This window comes from Dipodomys spectabilis, unplaced genomic scaffold (assembly GCF_019054845.1).
Source record: "Dipodomys spectabilis isolate Male_0828 unplaced genomic scaffold, ASM1905484v1 ptg000329l, whole genome shotgun sequence".
In the NCBI taxonomy this organism is placed as follows: Eukaryota; Metazoa; Chordata; class Mammalia; order Rodentia; family Heteromyidae; genus Dipodomys; species Dipodomys spectabilis.
Window position 1 is genome coordinate 1642607 of NW_024871006.1, and position 21793 is coordinate 1664399.

The window sequence follows — 21793 nt, forward strand, 5'->3', positions numbered from 1 at the left end:
AAGGGATATTTTGGAAGGAGAAGTAACACATCTTGGTGATGCAATGCTTATAAAGTCCAAGCCTATGAGTTTCCAGCAGAGGCAAGGACCTGACCCTGGCAAGGACTCAGTATCCCCACTGATCCATCTCTAAGCCTTTGGCTTCTTGGTTCCAACCTGTTTTCACTGGCACATGTTACTATAACAATATGTCATAAACTGGGGCAAATTAAATTATACAAAGAAGTATTTTTCACTGTTCTGTGGAGCCTGGAAAGTCCTAGATAAGTGAGAGGCTGGTGGATTTGGGTGAGGGCTCTCCTAATGTGCAGATGGCTGCCTTCTTGTATCTTTATGTGTCAGAGAAAGCACGATTTCTCTTATGTCACCTCTTGTAAAGCACTATCTCCTCATAAAGCCTCCCCCTCCCCCAGTCTAATCACCACTAAACACAATCACACTGGAAGTGTGGAATTAAACATATATATACATATATATATTTTAAATAATGTACTTTCAGCCCACAGTACATTTTGATTTTGATCTTTTCTGTTTCTGTGCTAGACAGCCTGGCTGTACTGTTTTGCTGGCATTTCTTCAGTGCCAAGACGATACAGGTGAGGATGAAAGTACACAGCAGCCTCAGTCCTGCTGCTGGAGACCACGGGCTCTCCTTACTACTGCAGACCTGGTGTCCAGCTGCCTCAGAATCCCTGATGTCTGGCTTCTTGAATCTAGGTCTTGTGAATGAACTCTCCTGCCTACTGCTCCAAGTCCCTGTTAGCATTAGAGTTCAATGCCAGCAAATGATGATCTTACAACTTCTGTAGATCTTTCTCTTTTCTGATGACTTAAACCTGGAAACATAAGCCCAGCAACTGACAGCAGTCATCTGGCAACTTCGAGGGGTAACTTACAAAGGAGCCAAAAAGGAGGAAGCAAAGTTAAGGAATGGACTTTTTTTGAGGCGTCCCATAAAGCCAATATTAATTCTCAGATACATGAACCAGAAAGCTCTTCTTATTGTTTAAAGCAATTTGAGATTCAACAGTAGTGTCCAAGGGGCTTAGACAAGTCAGTTTAATGTTGTCATATCCTACTGGCTGGAATGGATTGCTGTGTTTGATATGTGCCTAGATCCTGAAGGCCACTCCACATTTCCAATGCCTACTTAACTACTCATTTGTATTGAAACTCTGGTCACTAAATGCCCTCTAGATTCCCAAAAGGTCTCTTGTGACTTTTACCTAGACTTCATAATTATTGGGTCTTTTGAGGGCAACCCCAAAACAGCTACCTGGTGCTTCATCCAGAGGCTCATCGTTTGCTGTCATAGAAAATCAACAACAATATACACAGTGTTTTGGTATAGCGAACTACAAGATCGTGCTCAGTGGACTTTCTCCATTGCCAGTGAAAATGTTTCTGGCATGTAAACGACCGTCTTATGGAAACCTGCATATTTGACAAGCCATTTTGGCTACTGATCTGCTGCCCATGGCTGACCCTAGTATAATTTAGGGCCCAATATCCTCTGTGGTTGGCAAAGCTCTCGGCAATACTTAGGGAACACACAGAAAATAACTTACACAAAGATGAGGGGGGGCTTAGTTATTTGTTGCATCTTAATTGATGCAAGCTATCAGAATAATAATGACAAGGAACAAGAACAAATCAGTAAGGCAATGGGAGTGTTTAAAGGACAGAGCTACTTTAATCTCCTAAAAACAAAGCCAAATTGCTTTGCAAAAGAAATTACAATAGTTAGCTTTTGTTTTTCCTAAAAAGCACTAATAAGCTCAATTTATAATTAAGGTTAAAGAGTACTTCACTTTTGAGCTATCCTAACTCAGTCCACCTTCTTTTTGAAGTAGGATGCTTTGGCAAGGCAGACCCACGGTACTCTAGCTTCTTTGTACTTTTCTCCATTAGTCTAGATTTTATATGAATGATAAACTATGGCTAATTCCTTCTGCTTGGATCCTTTAGGATATTATTTAAACACTAGTATCTGGCATAGGGAAATTTAATGTTTTGTATTTCCCATTCCTGGAAAGACACAGAGAGTAGGGGGAAGGCCCATGCTGCTGGCCCTTGGGGCGTGGTGCTGGTGGGGCTGGCTCTTTGGGTATAAAGTACACCACAGTGCTCCCTTTTATAAAGGGAGGGATTAGTGCCACCTTCTTTGTGGCAATGTCATGACCTCTATAATGCTTCTTAAACTGAGTACAATGAGGGACCCACCAAGCCTTAACACATGATTTAAATCCCATCTGACAGCACTTAAATCCACAAGTCCAGAAGGCTAATGGTTGAACAAGCTTGGGAAAAATGTCCAGCCAAGATAGAAGCCTGATGAAATACAGAGTCACAACTTCAGGGCAGTGTGATAGGGGAATAAGACATTTTCTAGGCTAGTATCTGTTAAAAGATGGTTGTAAATTGTGAGCCTTCCATTAAATATTTGAAAGTGTTTCATATATATTTTGCTTGATCTTCCATAACTTATTATATTAAGAATATGCTCTTACAAATACACACCAACATATACATGCCTGTTGAGAGGAGTCTCAGAGAGGCTATATGTTAGCAGCAACATTCTTGTAGGGTAGTTATTTTAAATTTTAAATTTCTCACATTTACTCAGATAAAAATGGAAATGTGATTAAAAATCTATGTTTGTACATGGAGGATAAGCTTTGCATGCTATTCATAGGGGGACTCCCCCGTTTTAACAAACTAAAAGTTGATGAAAGGGCTGCTTTAAAAAAAGACTTTAACGTGTAAACAATTCATACACTGGAAATATTTATGCCTTGTTCACTGACTAATCCCCAGAGCCCTTCAGGTATGCTGAGTTGTTTAATATACATGTGAAGCCTTTGGTGCTAAGTCAGGAACTTTCTACCCACATCTAAGAGACCTTATTACCCCAATGACTTGTACTTCAGCATTTTTCTTTTCATAACTCAGATCCCCCACCTGGAAAATCCTCTGTTTGTAGTTTAACACTAAAAGGCTGTACAATTCATAACCACAGGGACAGAGAAGGCAGAGAACACGCCAAGACACATGACTAGGGATGACTTTTGGGAAGCAATGCTCCTGGATTACACTATCCGAGGGGATGAGGGTGCTCTCTGACAAGAACCCCAACTTAGGTAAACTTTCCCTTCTTTGCTGGGGTGAAGTACAGAGTCGCCTTTTCTCTCCATTCCAGCTAAAATGTGGGAGGTTTTTATTCTTTCAACTCAGCAATACTGGTAAGAGCTAGTGCCACTGTTTTGTCCAAAGACAGATTTCCACAGGCTCTCTCTGACGGCCAGGCCAGCACTACAAACACCCACAAATGACTTTTCTCTGGTACCTCTGGGCTTCTTGGTCCTTTTTTCTTTGTCACACTTGCAGAGAATCCTGCCTTCCTCTCCCGCCTGCTTTACTACTCAGCATTCTCAAGCCTCTCTCTCTCCTTTCTCCTAGCAAACTCTCTTTTGGGCAAAATTTCTGATGTGTGATCATTTCACACTAGGAAGTTCCTGGTTCTGATCCCTGATGCCTGATATTCTACCCCTATAACTTTTCAGCTTTTGGAACAGGCAGGGGAAACATTTTTTGGGGAAGAGGTGCTTTTATAGAGCCCCTTCCACTAGGCTATGAGTTCCTTTAGGAGAAATCTTTTCCATTCTTCTTAAGAACAGGGCTACTGGTGCCCAGCACAAAGCAGGTGCTCACTAAATATTCGTTGAATGAGTAAGTGCCTTCTCCTATTACAATTACTAGCTTCTCCTTTCAGAGAGGCACATAGTCTATGAGGTTACTGATGCTTAAGAAAGTCTAAAACTTCAGGGCTGGGAAGGTGGCTCAGTGATAGAGTGCTTGCCTTACATGCCTGAGGCCCTGGGTTCAATTCCCCAGCATCACATAAGCAAAAAGAAAAAAGCCGGAAGTGGTGCTGGGCTCAAGTGGTAGAGCACTAGCCTTGAGCTGAAGGGCTGAGGGACAGCGCCCAGGCCCAGAGTTCAGGCCCCACGACCAGACCCAAAAATAAAAAAGAAAGTCTAAAACTTCATGTTGTTTTTAAAATATACTCTAATGGTTGCATAGCTATCATAGAGGTAGGATTTTCTAACAGACTCACTATTTTAACTTACTATTGGGTATTGTTACTTTCTGTATATAAATATATATTTTGCAACAGTGTAATTCTAAACCATAATTGACATTCTAAAGAGATTTTCTATTATTTGGGGCAATATCTGTGTCAATATCTCCTTTCTTCTTTTTACTTCCTTCTCCTTCCTCCTCTCCTCCTTCTTTTTGCTGGAGTTTGAACTCAATGTCTTCTATTTTTGCTTGGCTTTTTTAACTCATGAATTTCAGTCATTTAAAAGTTTAGAGGAAATGAAGCTTAGAATTAGAAATCTGATTGCCAATCAACTCAGGGTCCAAAAGCTCCTGGAAGGTGGCCTGCACGTGCCCACTGGTGGAGTGGCAGGGTCCCACTTCATGTGGGACCACCCACACCAGCAGTGTGCTGTGGGGGCAGCAAGGGGGTTAAGCTCCATGTAAATGTCTGGAAGAGCAACTCAAGTCCTGCCCTTCAGAGAAACAGCCTACTGTTATAAAGATTAAGAAGATTAAAGATTACGATCTAATATGCAAAAAATCTGAACATATAAAGAAAGATCTACTGCTATTTCTAAAAGGCAATGCATTTCTCAGACATCTTCTGGGTTGTTTGGCCAAGGAGAGGTGGGTGAAACACACAACAGGCAGCTATTAAGAGGGAAATACTAAGAGCAGGTAGCACTAGGGAAAACTGGAGTCAGAGAGTAGGGAGCAGAAGGTCGGCCTGCGAGTGACGCTGCAAAGAAGAGGCCCCTGACTCTACAGAGCCAGAGCTCCAAAGGGCAAATGGAAGAAATGTGACTGGCAACAGGAGGCCAAGAAGTCACTTTTGAAAGGAAAAGTCAGAAGGAGGGATGCTTCTATCTCACATGCACATGAGCATGCCTAGGCTCTCTGTGTCTGGCTAGTTGATACAATCTCCCTGTGCCTGCTGGAGATAAACTATTCATCTTCTATAGGGTGAAAGCAGACTGTGAGGCAAATGTATTTGTTATAAAAGAAAGAAAGAAAGAAAGGAAGAAAGAGAGAAAGGAAGGGAGAAAGAAAAGGAAAAAAGGAGAGGGAGAGAGAGAAGGAAGGAAGGAAGGAAGGAAGGAAGGAAGGAAGGAAGGAAAAGAAGAAGAAATCTGCATCTTGTTGCTGTTGGCACTGACAAGCTTCTTCATAGGCCCTTTCTGGCAGGAAGAAGAGCCAGATGTCAGGCTTGGGAGCTTGTTCCTGTTGTTAGAGAAGCAATAGCAAGGATCCAAAGGGTGGTCGTCCAGGCTTGGTATGCCTAGTGGGACCCAAGCAGCAATTTTGGTTTCAGATTTCTTTGTGGAGCAGGGTGGGGTGAGGCGTCTCATGGCTTGAACTTAGGGACTTGTACTCTCAGCTCTCTTGTTCACAGCTGACCCTTTACCACTTGAGCCATGCTTCTAGACCTGCCTTTGGCTGGTTAATTAGAATGGAGTCTTGTGTGCTTTGTTCAGCTGGTTTCAAATGATAATGCTCTCTCCTGAGTAGCTAAGGTCACAGGAATGAGCCACCAAGAACTTGCCACCTTCAGATTTTATTTCAAATAAATACCCCTGCAGAATAAATAAGGGAAAAATCAGAAAACTAGGCTAAATAATCCCAAATGTTAACATCCATCATATAAGATTTTGAGGTTCTGTGTGACTTGATAGGCAGAGGAAGGTAAATGAGATGGTAAGTTGGACTATGTCAAGTAACTGAAGGACAGCCTAGAGTGAACTCTGTAAACACGTGACCCTTTCAATATTCATTTACCAGGTATTTGCTGAGCACCTGCTATATATCCTGGATGTGCAATGATGAACAACAAAAACTTCCTTCCTTCCTTCCTTCCTTCCCTTCTTTCTTTCCTTTCTTTCTTTCTTTCCTTCCTTTCTTTCTCTTTCTTTCTTTCTTTCTTTCTCTCTCTCTCTCTCCCTCCCTTCCTCCTTCCTTCCTTCCCTCTTTCTTTTCTTCTCTCTTTTGTTTTTCTCCTTTTTTCTTTCTTTTCAAGACCTAAACAATATCCTCTGACCTCTCACATCTTCTCATCTCTTTGGAACAGATCTGAGTGTAAATGTGTTAAACTATTTTCCTTTATCCCAATTATAGGACTTCCTAGAGGACAACCAAGTTTTCTCTCTATAAACAGAGCTGAGTAAGCCTTAGGTTGTCTGACTGAAAAGAGCTCTACTCTTAAAAAAAATCTGAGCAGTGCCAAGTATGTTTTAATCTCTCATTTCTATTTTTTTCATTGAGTTATCCTTTCCATTCAAACATTTAGAATTATCCCTTTTCCTATTAGAACTATGCTTTTACATCTTATTTTAAGCAAAGAAACCCAACTTCTTGTCTACAAGGAAAATCAATTCAAATGTTCCTTTAACTTTCAAATTGTTTTATATTTTTAAAAACCGATCTCTTTTTCCTTATGTCTAGTTTAACCAATTAATGTTTGGATCTGTAAAATACTTACTCTCTGTCACGTGCTTGCCAATAATCCATTTCAATTGCTTGGACCCCAAAATGGCTCTTTTTCACCAGGAAAAGATCTTAGCTGAGGAGCTACAAACAAATGGTTTCTTAGCTTGAAACTCTTTTCTAGACATAAGGATGGTAAGTCATCATCAAACATTTCTGTCAGCATGTTGACTCACCTACCTCTTTACTGTCTCTGTTTTATCTCTTTTTACGTTCTCTTTCCAGCTGGTCACTCAGTCCTACAAATTCAGTGCCCCACAGCTGTCAGAAAAGTAAGTGCTGATAGGCTGCCAGTGAGGGTGTATTCTTTTTTAAGCTTCCTGGGGGACTTTACTTGATCATCTAGGTTAATGCTGGATGATGCATCCTGCTAATCAATTGAAATAGTGGTATATAACACAACTTGGTTTTAAGGTTTCTTTTTCTGCTTTAGTTTTTATAAGACCTTCCATAATTTACTGGTTTGGAGTAAATAATTTGAGGATTAAAAATAACTTTAAAAAAGACTATCTTGGGGCTGGGAAGGTGGCTCAGTGGTAGAGCGCTTGCCTTGCATGCCTGAGGCCCTGGGTTTGATTCCTCAGCACCACATAAGCAAAAAGAAAAAAGCCGGAAGTGGTGCTGTGGCTCAGGTGGTAGAGTGCTAGCCTTGAGCTGAAGAGCTAAGGGACAGTGCCCAGGCCCAGAGTTCAAGCCCCACGACTGGACCAAAAAAAAAAAAAAAGAGTATCTTTACTTTGTATGTCCCTCCCCCACGGTGTAACCCATGCTTTCACTGTATTTGATGTTGGTATAATTTGTGGAGGGGAAGGGAAAAAACAAATCGTTTAATTAGGGATACAGGTGGACCCATTGCAACAGTGAGATGTACAAGTCGTTATGTCGAAAAACGAACTTTACAACTTTGGTGTTTGTGTGTGGGGGGAGGTTTAGGTGGGAGGGAGGGGATTATGGGAAGGGATGGGAGGGGAAACAAAGAGGAGGCAACAATGCTTGATAAGAAATGTACTTGTTATCTTGCCCACGTAATTGTAACTCCTCTGTATGGTATTCTCACAATAAAAAAAAAAAAAAAGACTATCTTAAAGCAAAAACTATCTTTAAAATTACAATTAAAGCTGGGTGCTGGTGGCTCATACCTGTAATCCTAGCTATTCCGGAGGCTGAGATCTGAGGATTACAGTTCAAAGCCAGCCCGGGCAGGTAAGTCTGTGAGACTCTTATCTACAATAAACCACCAGAAAAACTGCTAGTGGTGCTATGGCTCAAGCGGTAGAGCACTTGGTTTGACCGAAGAGCTGAGGGACAGCGCCCAGGTCCAGAGTTCAAGCCCCACGACCAGCAGAAACAAAAAACAAAAAACAACAATTAAACCCAGAGAAGTAAAGCTATAGGATCACATAACTTCAATGCAAGAATATAAAACGCGGCCAGCCCTAGACAGGCACAGCCTGGCTTTGAACCTCTGGCCCTGGGTCAATCCTAGGGCTTTGCTCTGGTCTTCATCACCCCCACTGTTCACTGCATGCTGCAGAGCCGCTTCAACAATGCAGAAAATGCTTTATGGAAAAACAGCTGCAGTGATGCAGTGGGTGCTCTGCGGACACTCGGATCTGATACGTCAGCAAAGCACAGGATTAGAAACAGCAGGCACACCAGGGGTCCCGCCTCCTCCCTCCTCCCCTGCACTACAAGCTCAGTGAAGCTAGAAACAAAGGGAATGGCAAGAAAGCCAGGATGAAAGGCAGAGCACATTCACCCCAGAAGAGTACTTTTAGTTTTCCTTAAAAAAACGGTGTGATCATGGTTAGTGAGGAGTCTGGGGACAAGTGTTCGACTCGCTTTGCCACCAAAGTCTGCTAGAGTAACTGATTTATAAGGAACATGATGAGATATGTACTGTAATAAAAATATATTGTCCCCGACATTGTAGTTTGAGTGTTTGTTTCAGAAAGCAGAGGCGAGTAGTCAAACTCTCATTGAAAATAAGATGTGGCCAAAATTAAATGTGGCTCTATCCGTCATAACAACTCAAGTCTTAGGATAATGCATCATACCAGCTGTCCTGGAACAAATGTGTTTTGTTGGCATGGGAACAAAAGAATTGGTCTGAATTTTGTAAATAAACTGTGGTTATTAAAATTGCTTGAAACAAGCCAGAATAATAACCATTAGACATGAAAAGTCAATAAAAGTCTTTGAATTACATTTCTTTTGCAATTATTATTCCTGTTCTTATAATGTGCTCTGGGATAAAACATAGTTTTGAATTGTTAGTACTTTTAAATAGATTTTACTGCAGATGAGTTAGCCTACAGCATCCAAGACTGTGAAGTTTTAAAATCCATTATGGAAAATGGAAATTAAAGGCTTGGAAATCTGTATAAGACCAGTTCTTCCTTTTAACATTTGTCACGATTATTGCTTAAGTGATTTTCTGTCTCCACAACATCATCTTCTTTTAGGCTGCCTATGAATCCGTGGGTTTGTTGGTTACCCTGGATGATACCAAGGTGGTTTAAAGATGAGTAGTGCTAGCCAATGAAAACTCTAAAATTGATTTTGGCTCATCTGACATCCATGAATTTGTCAACAGCTTATTGGGCCTGGGGGGAGGCAAACGAATATCCTGGGAAAACAAATGCTAGTAGTTGAAGATGGCAGAGAAGCTAAGGCACTTCCCAAGATGTCTACTGCTATCTGAATGATACTTATTCTAAGGTCCAAATTTCATCCTTAGAACTCAGGAACCTAGAGAGATGCAAAGAATGTTTAGTTTAACTGCAGAGAAAGAAAAGGACTTTTTTTTTTTTAAGTAGCCTTTCTACCTTGACCTTCTGAGGATATCTTACAAGAGAGACTTGGAAGAAAATCTGTCTGCTTTTAGAGGCAAGCAGAAAAGCAAGATGCACAGGAAGGGTACTGGCATCTTGCTTTCTCTCTTGGTCTATTCAATGTATGGGAATAGCTGGGGGTCACAGGAGAAGGCAGATGAAATATGTCACCTCATATGAAAGTGTTTGAAAGAATATCTGTAGCATTTATTTCCACAGAAGTCTAGACAGGAATGTGGCTAGAAAAAATGAGAATATGTTCAGGAGGCCTAGTATCAAAGGTTTGTAATCATTAACCAAGTTCAATGGCTTTTGGAACTCTTCATCCTCCATCTCTCTCAAACATGTGACTGTTGTTAATCTTCCCTCCTCCCCACTCCATCACATCATTTCCTCTCTCCCCCTCTTCTTCCTTCCTCCTTCTCTCCCTTCTTCCTCCTTTCCTTTTTTCTCCCATTAATTCATTAAGCACAGAATGGGTCAGGCACTAGACTAAATGATAAGACAAAAGCATACATATGACACAGTTCCTGTTCAGAGCACACCATCTCCTGCGGAGTTTGATGGGAAACCCTACAATAGAGAAAATGCTGCAAGAGCAGGGATGACCCAGGGATGGGGGAATGAGCAGGGCTTTGAGGAAGACAGGGTTGGGACGGCAAAAGCTTTATAGAACAACTGCTGGTAGATGCTTGAAAATGAGTCTTTACCTGAGGAGAATAATGTAGTGAGAAATTATCTTTCTTGTGTGTGTGTGTTTGTGTGTGTGTGCGTGTGTGCTCACATGTGTGTTGGTCCTGGAGCTTGAACTCGGGGCTTCATGCTTGACTTTTTATTTTCAACGCTAGTGCTCTACCACTTGAGCCATAGCTTCATTTCCAACTTTGTGCTGGTTAATTGGAATAAGAGTCTCACAGACTTCCCTGTCCTACCCAGACTAACTTCAAATTACATGATCCTCAGATCTCAGCCTCCTGAGTAGCTAGGATTATAGGGGTGAGCAATCAATGCCCTGCAGAAATTCTTTCTCTGGGTTCTATGGCATCACATTCTCCTGGCTCTGTTCTTTCTTTCTTATTCATTCCTTTTAAAGTCTTCTTTGGACCCACCCCTTGTTCTCCTGGCTTCTCTTCCTTGTTGCCATCACCTACACACTAGGGTTCTATTGTAACTCCCATAAGATGATGCTCAGCCATTCACATTTCTAGGGCTCTTTCTGGAGTTTTTTTTTTTCTAAACTCTGATTTTCAACTCTACCACTCCAAATAAATGTCTTGCTTGCTAAGTATCTCAGATTTCACATGCAAGAAAGAATAGTATTGTGTTCACCTGACACCAGTTTATCAATTAAAACCTTACTTTGACAGGTTCCTTTCTTTTTGCCCTTTTTCATCTCTATGTCCATGTAACTTTTCCTTATTAGTCTTCATGTCTACCCCTCTTTTTATGCCTTTTGCTAACAGTGGTTCAAGTCTTCCATACTTCTCTGTGATTAGAGATACAAATTTTAGTGCAATGACCTCTCACTGAGTCTCTTTTCAGCTCTTGCTCATCTTATTTATTGCTGATTAATTTCTGTATTACCGCAACTACATTAACAGTGTCCAGTAAAAGAAAAATCTCCACTGATGACAACTTTCTGAAGAATGACTGAACTCTGCATTGCCTCCAAGAATGGCCACCAACTGCCCTTAACATTCCACAGTGCTTAGTAAACAGCAGATACTCAACAACAAAGCAATTTCCATTTCTTTTATGGATAGCATGAATGAAATTAATTTTCTGGTCCTGTTTTCCTCTTCCTGTTGCTACCCTCTGGCTGAGATATTAGTCATTATTCCCTGAACACACCTGAGCAGGGTCTCCTTCATTCTGTTCTCTGGCTGGAGTATCCTTTCTCCTGGATTATGTGCAGCTCAGAGATCTCTCCTCTACTATGAGCATCTAGTCACATACACTGAAGCGGTATGTTGCATAGTGTTTGAAGTATTTTTATATGCATAATCTCATTTTGATGTCCCATCAGTCCTGCAGGAAGGTAATGTTACTAACACTGTACTGATATTGTACCTGATATCCAGAGAGGTTAAAGAACTTGAGCACTTGGTCAACATTCATGATCAGCATTGACAATGGAGCAAATGTTGAGTAAAAGAAGATTGATTTGCTGGTGAAAAGCAAGTTTCTTATTAGGAGGTCTATGAAGTATTGATTTTCTCCCTTCCCCACTAATATATTTAAAATAAATATTCTGGGCAATTAAAGTGACCAAAGTAATCAAATGTGAAAAGTAAAAAAAATCAACAATGTATCAATTGAGACCATGAGACTTATAAACTATTTTATTGTTATTGACCACTATGTATGGCAAATCAATATGAAAGCCATTCATAGCTAAACTTGCACATCACTAATTTGAAGCACTTTTGTGCATTATATATATAATATACATATTTATATGTTAATACCACATTATATTAGGTTAGAATTTAACATGCTTAGTGACAAAAGTGAATGTCAGTTTTTCCCTATCTAATCTATATTAGATACATGTCCTGAGTGACAGGACATGTATCATACCTCACATGGTGTTTAACGTACAGAGAAATAGTATCCTGGGAGGGATCTGCACAAGTAGCCCCTTGGGCCTGCCAATACAGGGCCGCATGACAGGGCAGTCACATCCTTTCTAGGCAGCTGTTTCCTTGTACAATGAATGAAGTTTGATCACAACTCTGATCCTCCATCTTTTGCTGAAATTATGGATTTTTGCTCCAATCTTATCTAGAAGTAAAACTGATTAGCTCTGGGTATGTTTGGTGGATTAAAGGAAAGACAGTGTGTTTGTAAGACTAGCTTAGCAAACAGTATTTTCTAAATCTATTTCTCTTGAAACTGCACTAGTGTCAGTGCTTCCCTCAGTCTATGGATGGGTGCACTCTCTCTGGAGAGTCTGCTGATCTGCCTGTGGAGAAGCCAGAACTGCTGGTGGCACCAAGGCAAGTGGTGGGCAGCGGGGATGCCACCCATCAAGACCTGATGAGAAGCAGCCTTTTGTTTTTAATTAAAAACATAACTTTTTAAAATGCCTCATTCATTTTTTGTTTTTGTAGAATCAAAACACAGGAATTTTTCTTAAATGAAAACCAGAAGCAGTTTAAACTTTTTTTTTAAAACAAGCAAGTTAAAAAAAGCAGCCTAGGAAATTATCCTTTGTAATTCTGCCAGTTTCAATTTTGATTCTTTATGCAACCAGTATCAGAATAATAATATTTGGTTGAAAAGAAAGGGAAGAAAATTCTAAGTTGCTGTTTTGCCTACATTTTGGTTGTTTGATTGGCTGATGTGGGGTGAGCTACTGTTCCTGAAGTTGCTTTCAAAGATGACAAAGAGAAGGTCACAATATAACAGTGTCAACATTTAGATATCTTAAGAAAGCAGACCCAAAAAATGGTTATTATAATACTCAATTTTTTTTACTATTTCTCCTAGTGTCACAAATTGAAAGGGGACATGGGTCAAATTTCGATAAAAGATTAAACTAAATATGGTGAATATTATGTATTAAGTGCCAATTACATGCTACTCAGTTTTGTTGAAACAACTAACTTTTTATTTTTTTTTAAATAGCTACTCCCCAGGACCTCGTGGAAAAAAACACAGCATTTCAATGTTGCAAAGATTATGGGTATTTCCTGACATTTCTTTGGTAAACTACAGCCTAATAGAAGATATCAGGAATTAGTGTAAGAAATATTCTAAAAACGCTATTGTCACTACAAAGATGAAAGTAACTTTGATGATCAAAAAGAAGTCAATAAAAAAAGACTGAAAGTAGTTCCTGAATCCTTCCCTATTGTTCATTTGGGATTTCTTAATTTCCCAACTCTCAATATATTATGGAACTTTCTGTGTGAAGTTTTGCCATGAATTAAAGTGATGTCAACAAAGTTTTACCTTAAGTCATGTTTGACCACAAACTGGAGAGCCCCCAGTCCTTCAGGGAGAACAGTTTCCTGCTTCTAAGAAGCTTTTCTTTTCTCCTTTTAGTTACAAGCTTCCTAGACAGAGGACTGGCATTCAGCTGACCTTCAGTGATAGCACAAGATCACGCTCCCATCTAAGTAGGTGTTAGCATCAGTGGCCAAATCTGCTGCTCCTTGCTTTTGTCTGCATCTATGGAGGTCAATGGAATCTGCAAATCTAACAAGGCATTTTGAACAGTATAATTCTTTTCCTACCATCCTTAATAAGCTTACTTTCCATATCACTCAACTAGTTTTTTTTTCTTTCGTGTTTGTTTTTTAACTGAAATGTAACTTCAAAACTGTCATTCTAGGAACAAAGGTTTGGACTTCAACTAAGTCTGATGCCCCTCTACTACTCTACAAGGCTGTGTGGCCTTGGAGGTGTTATGCAATCAATCTTAGTTTTAATCTATAAAATGGGAATTACAATACAGAGTTTGTCATTATTGTAAAGACTAAATAAGCTAGGCTCTGGTGGCTCACAACTATAATCCTAGTTACTCAGGAGGCTGAGATCTGAGGATCATAGTTTGAAGCCAGCCCTGACAGGAAAGTCTATGAGACTCTTATCTCCAATTAACCACTGGAAACTTGGAAGCGGTGCTGTGGCTCAAAGTGGTAGAGCACTAGCCTTCAGGAAAAGAGCTCAGGGACAGTGGCCAGGTCTTAAGTTCAAGTCCCACATCTGACCAAAAAAATAACATGTAATGTTACCCTTTTTTTTGGTTTATAATGAGGTTCTCTTTATCTGTAATGTTTCTTGTACAATATCTGTTGCTTTGTAGCAACTTTGACAAAGTGTAGTTTTTTATTAGTTTTCTCACTGTAGTCTTCCTATGTTGTTACCTTATTATTAATGTATGGTATAGACATATCATATGCACATACATAGGTATTTATATGTGTATTTGAACAATACTGGGAGAAATTATTTGTAAACTGCATAGTTCAGCAATCATTAACACTCATCACCTATCAGGTACTTACTTTGGCCACCCTGTGTAATTCCCTACCATGAGATTCTATTTGTAAACAGATGAAACAAAAGCTTCCCTATTGGCCATACTTTTCAGTGTTTACCTTTTCCTCCAAGGCAAAATGGCCTAGTCTATTATTCTTGTACCAAGTTTTACTGAGATAGACAAGGCAGAGATGTCTGGCAACCCCTAGGGTGGGTTTGCACATACTGGCTCAGGGGCACTGATGCGGTAAGCAATGCCAACACCAATGGCTGAGGACAATGTGAGCTTTGTGACAGGTTTCATTCAGACTCAGGCATTCTGTTGATACTGATTTTTTTTTTACATATATTAAAATTTTTACATTCAAATTAAAAACATTTTACAAATACTAAAATTTAAAAAATGTCAGAATTACCATTCTAAAATAATACTATTAGCTATTGCCCTAGCCATATTAATCTGGTTTGTGTTACATTCATTTTATTAACAGAATGAAAAGAAGAAAATTTAAGTGGAAACATGACTTCTGCTTTTAAGTAAAATACTATCCATTAATCTTAAACCACCGACACAGCAGACACTTGTTGGCAGCCTACCTAACGTTCATTTCTCTATTTTTTTATATCTTCCTTTCTCGTCTAGTTCTGTCACCAGGAGATCACTCCTGATTAGCTTAGGCTAGTTTTGGTATTATCAGTTTCCATTCCTGTGTATGTGACTGAATATGTAGCCTGCTTTGGCCAATGAGATATGAAAGGAGGTGGGGGGTAAGGAAAGCTAACCTATTGTTCAGAATCCAGAAACTGGCCATCCCATTTTGCTCTGGATTTGCTACCCTGGGCAGGATGCACGGAACTGCTGAAGCCATCTTAGAGTGGCTTTTAGAATAAAGAGGGCCAGGAGGTAGAGCCACAAGAATGCCAGACACTCAGAGCCAGACTCTGTTCTACCTCCAGCTATTTTGTTCTAGGCAGTAATATGTTCCTTTATTCTTTATGGCAACCATAGAGGGGTATTCTGTTACTTTCAGGTAAAGAATGCTAGTTGACACAGGAATGCATCAGCTCCCAGACCTAGAGAAGTAAATAACCAAGGAGAGAAAAGGCCTACCTGTTCCTGGGACTCCAGTTCTTTGTGCTGAAGTTTTCTCTCTGCACATCGCACCTGACTAGAGCGGTTTTCAAGTTCATCTTGTAAAGCCTGAAACAGGGCAAAGTAAACATACTGACATCAAAATTTAGCATTCTTAAAAAGAGTCATACTGTTGGGTGCTGGCAGCTCACACGTATAATCCTAGCTACTCAGGAGGCTGAGATCTGAGGACTGAGGTTCAAAGCCAGCCAGAGCAGGAAAGCCCATGAGAGTCATCTCCAATTAATCAGAAAAAGCCAGTAGTGGCACTGTGGCTCAAGTGATAGAGTGCTACCCTTGAGCAAAATGACCTCGAGGGCTAGCACCCAGATCCAGAGGTTCAAGCCCTAGGATAAAAAAAAAAAAAAGGCCTTACCACATGCAGTGCCATTGTGGCATTAAAAAGACCCCAGACTCTATTATACTACTGGTTTCCCAGAGTTCAGGCACAGGCAAATAAAAGGAAATTCTATGTGTTAGGCCAAGATGTGTTGTGCCTTAAGAATGCCTAACATGTCTCTGATATTCCCAACTTAGACCACAACCATGTAATAAAGCATGAAGTATTGTAAACTAAAATAGGCCTACCATATACCGGTACACTTTCACCCTGAAAAGCATGGAGCACATAGAAATACTTTCTGACTAGCAGAGCACCCTCCAAAATTATAAAACTATTATAGTGAACTTAGAGGAATCACTTTAATAACTCAGAGGAGATGATCTGGAATTTAAAGAACCTGTTAGGAGTGGTTGGTGATAAATTTTTGGTTGACAATTTGCTGTTGGGAACAGAATACTCAAATAAAAAGCCATAAAGATCTATAATTATCGGTGAATCAATTAGTATTTTAAGTAAGAAGTAAAGTACAGCTGTCAGATGCCAGTGTCTCATAACTGTAACCCCAACTACTTGAGAGAGTAAGATCATGGCTTAAGGACAGCCTGAGCAGAATAGTTGGAGAGATCCTTTCTCAATACATAGCTGGGTGGAGTAGCATGTGCCTGTCATTCCAAGTTACATGGGAGAATGACAGTGGAAGGATCATAGTTACAGGCTAAACTCAGACAAAAAGTCTGTGAGACTCCATCTCCAAGGTGGGAATCTGGATGTGGTAACATGTGCTTGTGACCCAGGTGATATCTGCCTAAAAGTAGGCCGATCATGACTTAGACATACCACAACCAACAGAAAGCCAGGCTCTTTCCTAAAAATAATCAGTGAAAAATAGGGCTGGAGGCATGGCTCAAGTGATAGCTTGCCTATGTAACAAGTATGAAGCCCTGAATTCAATCCATCCAAATAATTCAGTGTCATGACAGAAACAGTGCATGGAAAATTACCATGAGCAAGATGTGTAGGATGATAATAGCAAAGACACAAGTAATTCTTCAATCAGATTCACCCAGGCAATATACAGAGTTCCTGTTTTAGGTCGGAGCCCACAATAAATGCTCTAGATGCAGTTGAGAAAGAAAATAAATGGGTTTATGCTATAGTGAGGGAGGCGAAAAGAAAACAGTGGACATTTATCAGCAGCAGAGTGTGCAGGGCAGATGTACTGGGGAGGTAGACAGGGTGCTGCAGTTTTAAGCAGATGGACCAAGACAGCTGAACTTAGCAAAGATCCACAGCAGGGGGGAACAAGGACCAGACAGATCTGCAGCAGAACGGTCCTTCCATGCAGTGGATAATACAGGCGTGAAGACCTTGAGGAAGCCACAGAGGCCAGTGTGGAGAGGAAACAGGGAGGGAAAAGAGGACAGGAACATGTCAGGGTTCAAGTCATATCAGACTACAAGAGGTGCCACAGGTCAGCGAAGGACTCTAAGTTTCACTTGGAGCTAGACAGGAAGCTCCTGGAGTACTCCTATGCACTGCATTTGTGGCAGACTGGAGTTGGGGGAGGTAGAAGTAAGGAGGCAGGTGAGAGGCCATTTAATCTACTGGGAAAGGGGTGATGGAGAACTAGACGAGGTGGTGGTAGCAGCTGGTGAGGGAGATGTGGGACTCCAGATATATTCTGAAAATAGAGAGGATGGTCCTGTGGGACTGACTGCAGAAGACGAGATTAAGAGGACTCTGAGGAGTCTTGCCTGAACAGCTTGATGACTGAAGTTGGCACTACAGAAAGGGGCAGGCCTTCAGGGAGAAGTACTGGAACTCAGCCTGGGATGTAGGTTTGAAATGCCTATTACACATCCAAGCAGACATGCTGGGTGTGAGAGCTCCGAGTTCAGACAAAATAGGTAAGATAGTACCCATGAACAGTTCATTAAATGTACTTGATGTGGAGCATTCCTATAATCCCATCACACAGGAGGCCGAAGGCCAATTTAGGTTACCTAATGAGACTGTCCCAAACAAACAAGAAAAATTCTTTCGATGCAAGGCCATTTGTTTCTATCTAGATGGTGGTTCTTAGCTTTCAGGAGGGGGACACCTCTGAGCACTTACGAAAGCTTTGTGATCATTTCACTAGAGAAGTAAAACTATACTTAGGATTTTGCCTCTGATAAGGAGTTCATTGATTACCTCAAACCCATCCATTGAAACACCAACAAGCTAAGAACTTCTAATTTAAAATGTAAGATGGTTTGAGAATCAGTGAGTGTAAATCTATAGTTTGAACAGGACTGAGGATGAGCTTGGAAATCTCAAATTCTTCACTTGCCTCAAATTATGTCACGGTGGTCTCTTTCCAAAAGGATGAAAACAATTGTTTCTGTGCTTCCTGATCTAGTAGCATTTCTTTACCTTGATAGCTACTGATAAGAACTTTAGCTTCAGTGGTAGAGCGCTAGCCTTGAGCTGAAGAGCTGAGGGACAGCGCCCAGACCCAGAGTTCAGGCCCCACAACCAACCGGAAAAAAAAGAAAAGAAAAGAAAAGAAGAACTTTAGCTTCTTTCTTCAGCATAACTGGAGAGGGTGACAGTTACTGCATTGGGAGGGGTGTGTGTGTATGTGTGTGATTATCTGGCCCTGCTCCTTCCTGTTCTCTACTGCATCCTCTCATTGCTGTCACAGTGATCTTCTTAAGCCTACATCTCATCATGTTAATTCCCCAGTGAGATGCTTCCACACTGCCCAGCACCTCCTAAGATGCAACTCCTCCTTGGCTTGGCACACACAGGAGGACTGGGCTTTACGCCTCTGTGCACCAGTGTGTTGTGGGGAGGCCATTGTGTTTGCTAACAATGGGAGCTGGTATGGATTTTATTTTTAACTCTTATACAGTATCCCGCAGCAGGTATTTTTCATCTTTGTTAGAGAGGAGATCATGGAGCCGCTGTATAGTTAAGTAGCCACAAGTAAGGTACTGGACTGGAATTTTAATATTCTCTAAGTTCAATATAGGCTACTCCATGCTGCCTCTTTCTGAGTGCCTTGTTTCTCTTTGCCTGGAAGGCCCTGCTCCATCTGCTCTGATCAGTAGTGTCATCTCCCTAACCCAGGCTAGAGTTCTGTCTAGACTCCTCTGGGCACTTATCCACTTGGTGCTGAAGAGAATCAATGAGCATGTTTGTGAGAGAGGGATGCCCAGGGTTTCTTTTGCATTCACTGAGAGCCCAGAGCCAAGCCAAATCAGTACCCAGCACACAGCTGACTCCTTGTTCATATTTGTGGAAGGAACTCATTAATATTTGAGCTCTACTACCTAAGTTATCTGGCTTCCGGCTGTCCTAATCATAGCACATTTAACTAAGGGTTATTATGTGTTTTGAAACACAGAATCTACCTATGTTCATGATGACAAACGGCAGTGAGAACAAGGCAGGTCAGAAGAGGTAGGGGAGAATGGTTCTTGGCATGCTGGATTTAGGGAGCTGGTGGGGCTCAGGAAGCCTGACTGCAATGTCCGTGTCTATCCCCCCAAATTCAAATATGGAACTCCTAATCCCTAAGGCTATGGTGTTAAGATCTTTAGGGATGCAGAAACCTGGTGAATGGAGTGTAACCCTTAGAAAACAGGCGTGAGGCAGGTCTTCTGTCTTTTTTACTATGGGAGGACATTGAGAAATACAGATACCTATAGATGAGGAAACAGGTCCTCAACCAGAGACATGATGTGCTTGTGCTGTAGCCTTGGAAGTCCCAGCCACAGAAGTATGAGGAGTAAGTATTCTCCCTGTTTCTCAGAGAGTATGTTCCCAGAGCTGTGAGGTACCTGTCTAGTAGCTGGCACTGCTGAGGTGGGTCTGAAAGGGTAGAGGGTGATCCCACAGGGCTGCAGACAGGATGCTTTCCTGAGAAGAGGTTCTCAAACCTGCCTTTGGGAGATGCCAGCACTGCAGACCAGGCAGAGGACAGAAAGAAACTGCTTAAGATCCGGCAGCGTTTGGCCTCTGGTGGCTCACGCCCATAATCCTAGCTACTCAGGAGGCTGAGATCTGAGGATTGTGGTTCAAAGCCAGCCCGGGTAGGAAAGTCCATAAGATTCTTATCTCCAATCAACCACTCAGAAGACCAGAAATGGTGTTGTGGCTCAAGTGGTAGAGCGCTAGCCTTGAACTGAAGAGCTGAGAGACAGCACCCATGCTGAGTTCAAGCCCCACAACTGACAAAAAAAAAAAAAAAAAAAAGATCCGGCAGGGTGGGAGGTGGCAGGGAACGCTGGTGTGAGGGAAATCCAGTGGCAAGAGGACCGGGAAGCAGATCAGATCTGATGGGTTCTCCAGACTCCACGTAGGGAGAGATTACAAAGTCTGCCACTCTGATCAGTGCTATCAAGAGAGAGTTCAAAGTGCATTTGCTCTTCAAAAATGTAGAACTTAAAACATGCTCATCGTTTAAAAATGTGTAACATGATCTTTTTAAGTTAATCAGAGAAAGTTGATTATGTTTAGAACTTACTTTTATCTCTTAGAAAATCAGTTGAAAAATTTGAAAGTAACCAGTAATGTTCTACTTGCAAAAAAGTTAAAATGTATTACACGAAAGGAAAATGATAGTTTGTACTGGCAGGTGTTCCTGGATTTATATTCTAAGTGATTATTATGCTGTTAGAGTTTCAACTCAGCATCTAACATAAAGACTATGTAAAAATGACCAAAACTACTCAATAGATTTTGCTATAGATGGGAATTTGAAGTTGTAGCTTCCTCTCTCTCTCTCTCTGACACACACACACACACACACACACACACACACACACACACACACACACACACACACCTTCTAGTTTATCTGTAAGATAACTGAAGAACAGAATGTCTAATACTAGATATATACAAAGCAAACCCCAAATTAAATATTTAAACTATTTTTCTGTAAAATCATGTATCATCTCTGAGCTCTGCCGTGTTAACTTGTATCATTGCTGAAAAGGCAATTCTTTTCTCTCAGTTAAACCTGCCTTTAACAACCATACCAGTCAGCTTGCTGTAGAGAGCTATGACCTTATTGACTTTCTGTTGGTGTTAAGTGCAGAACAATACTTTTCAGAAAGAAGATGAAAATGACTGTAATAAGTTCTACAAGAACAATGAGCGTATACCACACTCTGTAAAGGGAAGAGACTTAAGAGATTAATTTAATGTGAAAACCATTAGAACAAATTAAACTGTAGAAGATGGTATACGTTAATGAACCCTTCAGGGTGATGAAAAGGACCTGTTGGTTAAAATACTGTGTGAGTGGCACTGTGACAGTATGAGGGCTTTTCTGTACAATAGTCAATTTTATTTTCATAAAAAGTTTCAACAGAATTCAGAGCAAGCCACTCCCTAGCTTGTAATTGATTCCATTATGGAATTACGTGGAGTTTTATTAAAAACTACTTTCCTCTTATAGTTTTGAAATTAAACAAGGAAGAAGTGATGACAGAAACATGGCTTTTAATAATGAAGAAATGAAACAAAAGTTCATTTGATTACAAAGTAGTTAAAATGTTATTTAATACACTTATGGGAAGAGAGAAACATTGTGTTACAATGATTAAGAGAAGTACAATTACATGTTGTTAGTACACAGGCATTTGACAGAGACATTTTCAGACTTGGTGTTTTACTATGAGACTACAAATCTTTCTAGAGATCTCTGAACTTGCCTCAATCAAACTGTCCACAGAACACCTGAGAGCTCCAACTCTGTTGCCTCCTTTCCAGGGGGCTAAACCCACAAATTTGGCTTCAGTATCTAGTTCAGAGTATGTGTTTTCCAGGTTCTCACCAGAAAATACAATTTCAAATTCTTCTTTCCCATCTGCATCAAACCTCGGCGATGGGAAATTTGGAAGGATTCATTTGCAA

The 21793-nt window shown here is 40.8% G+C and overlaps 1 protein-coding gene across 2 annotated transcripts in view; it reads right to left on the reverse strand.

The window, feature by feature from the left end:
• Nucleotides 1–21793, reverse strand: part of Cep112 (centrosomal protein 112) — a 344883-nt gene that overhangs the window by 22203 nt on the left and 300887 nt on the right. For both annotated transcript variants that reach the window (XM_042665492.1, XM_042665493.1), the window contains one exon: nucleotides 15520–15609. In XM_042665492.1, the coding sequence (XP_042521426.1) occupies nucleotides 15520–15609 (90 nt within the window). The remainder of the gene's footprint in view (nucleotides 1–15519; nucleotides 15610–21793) is intronic.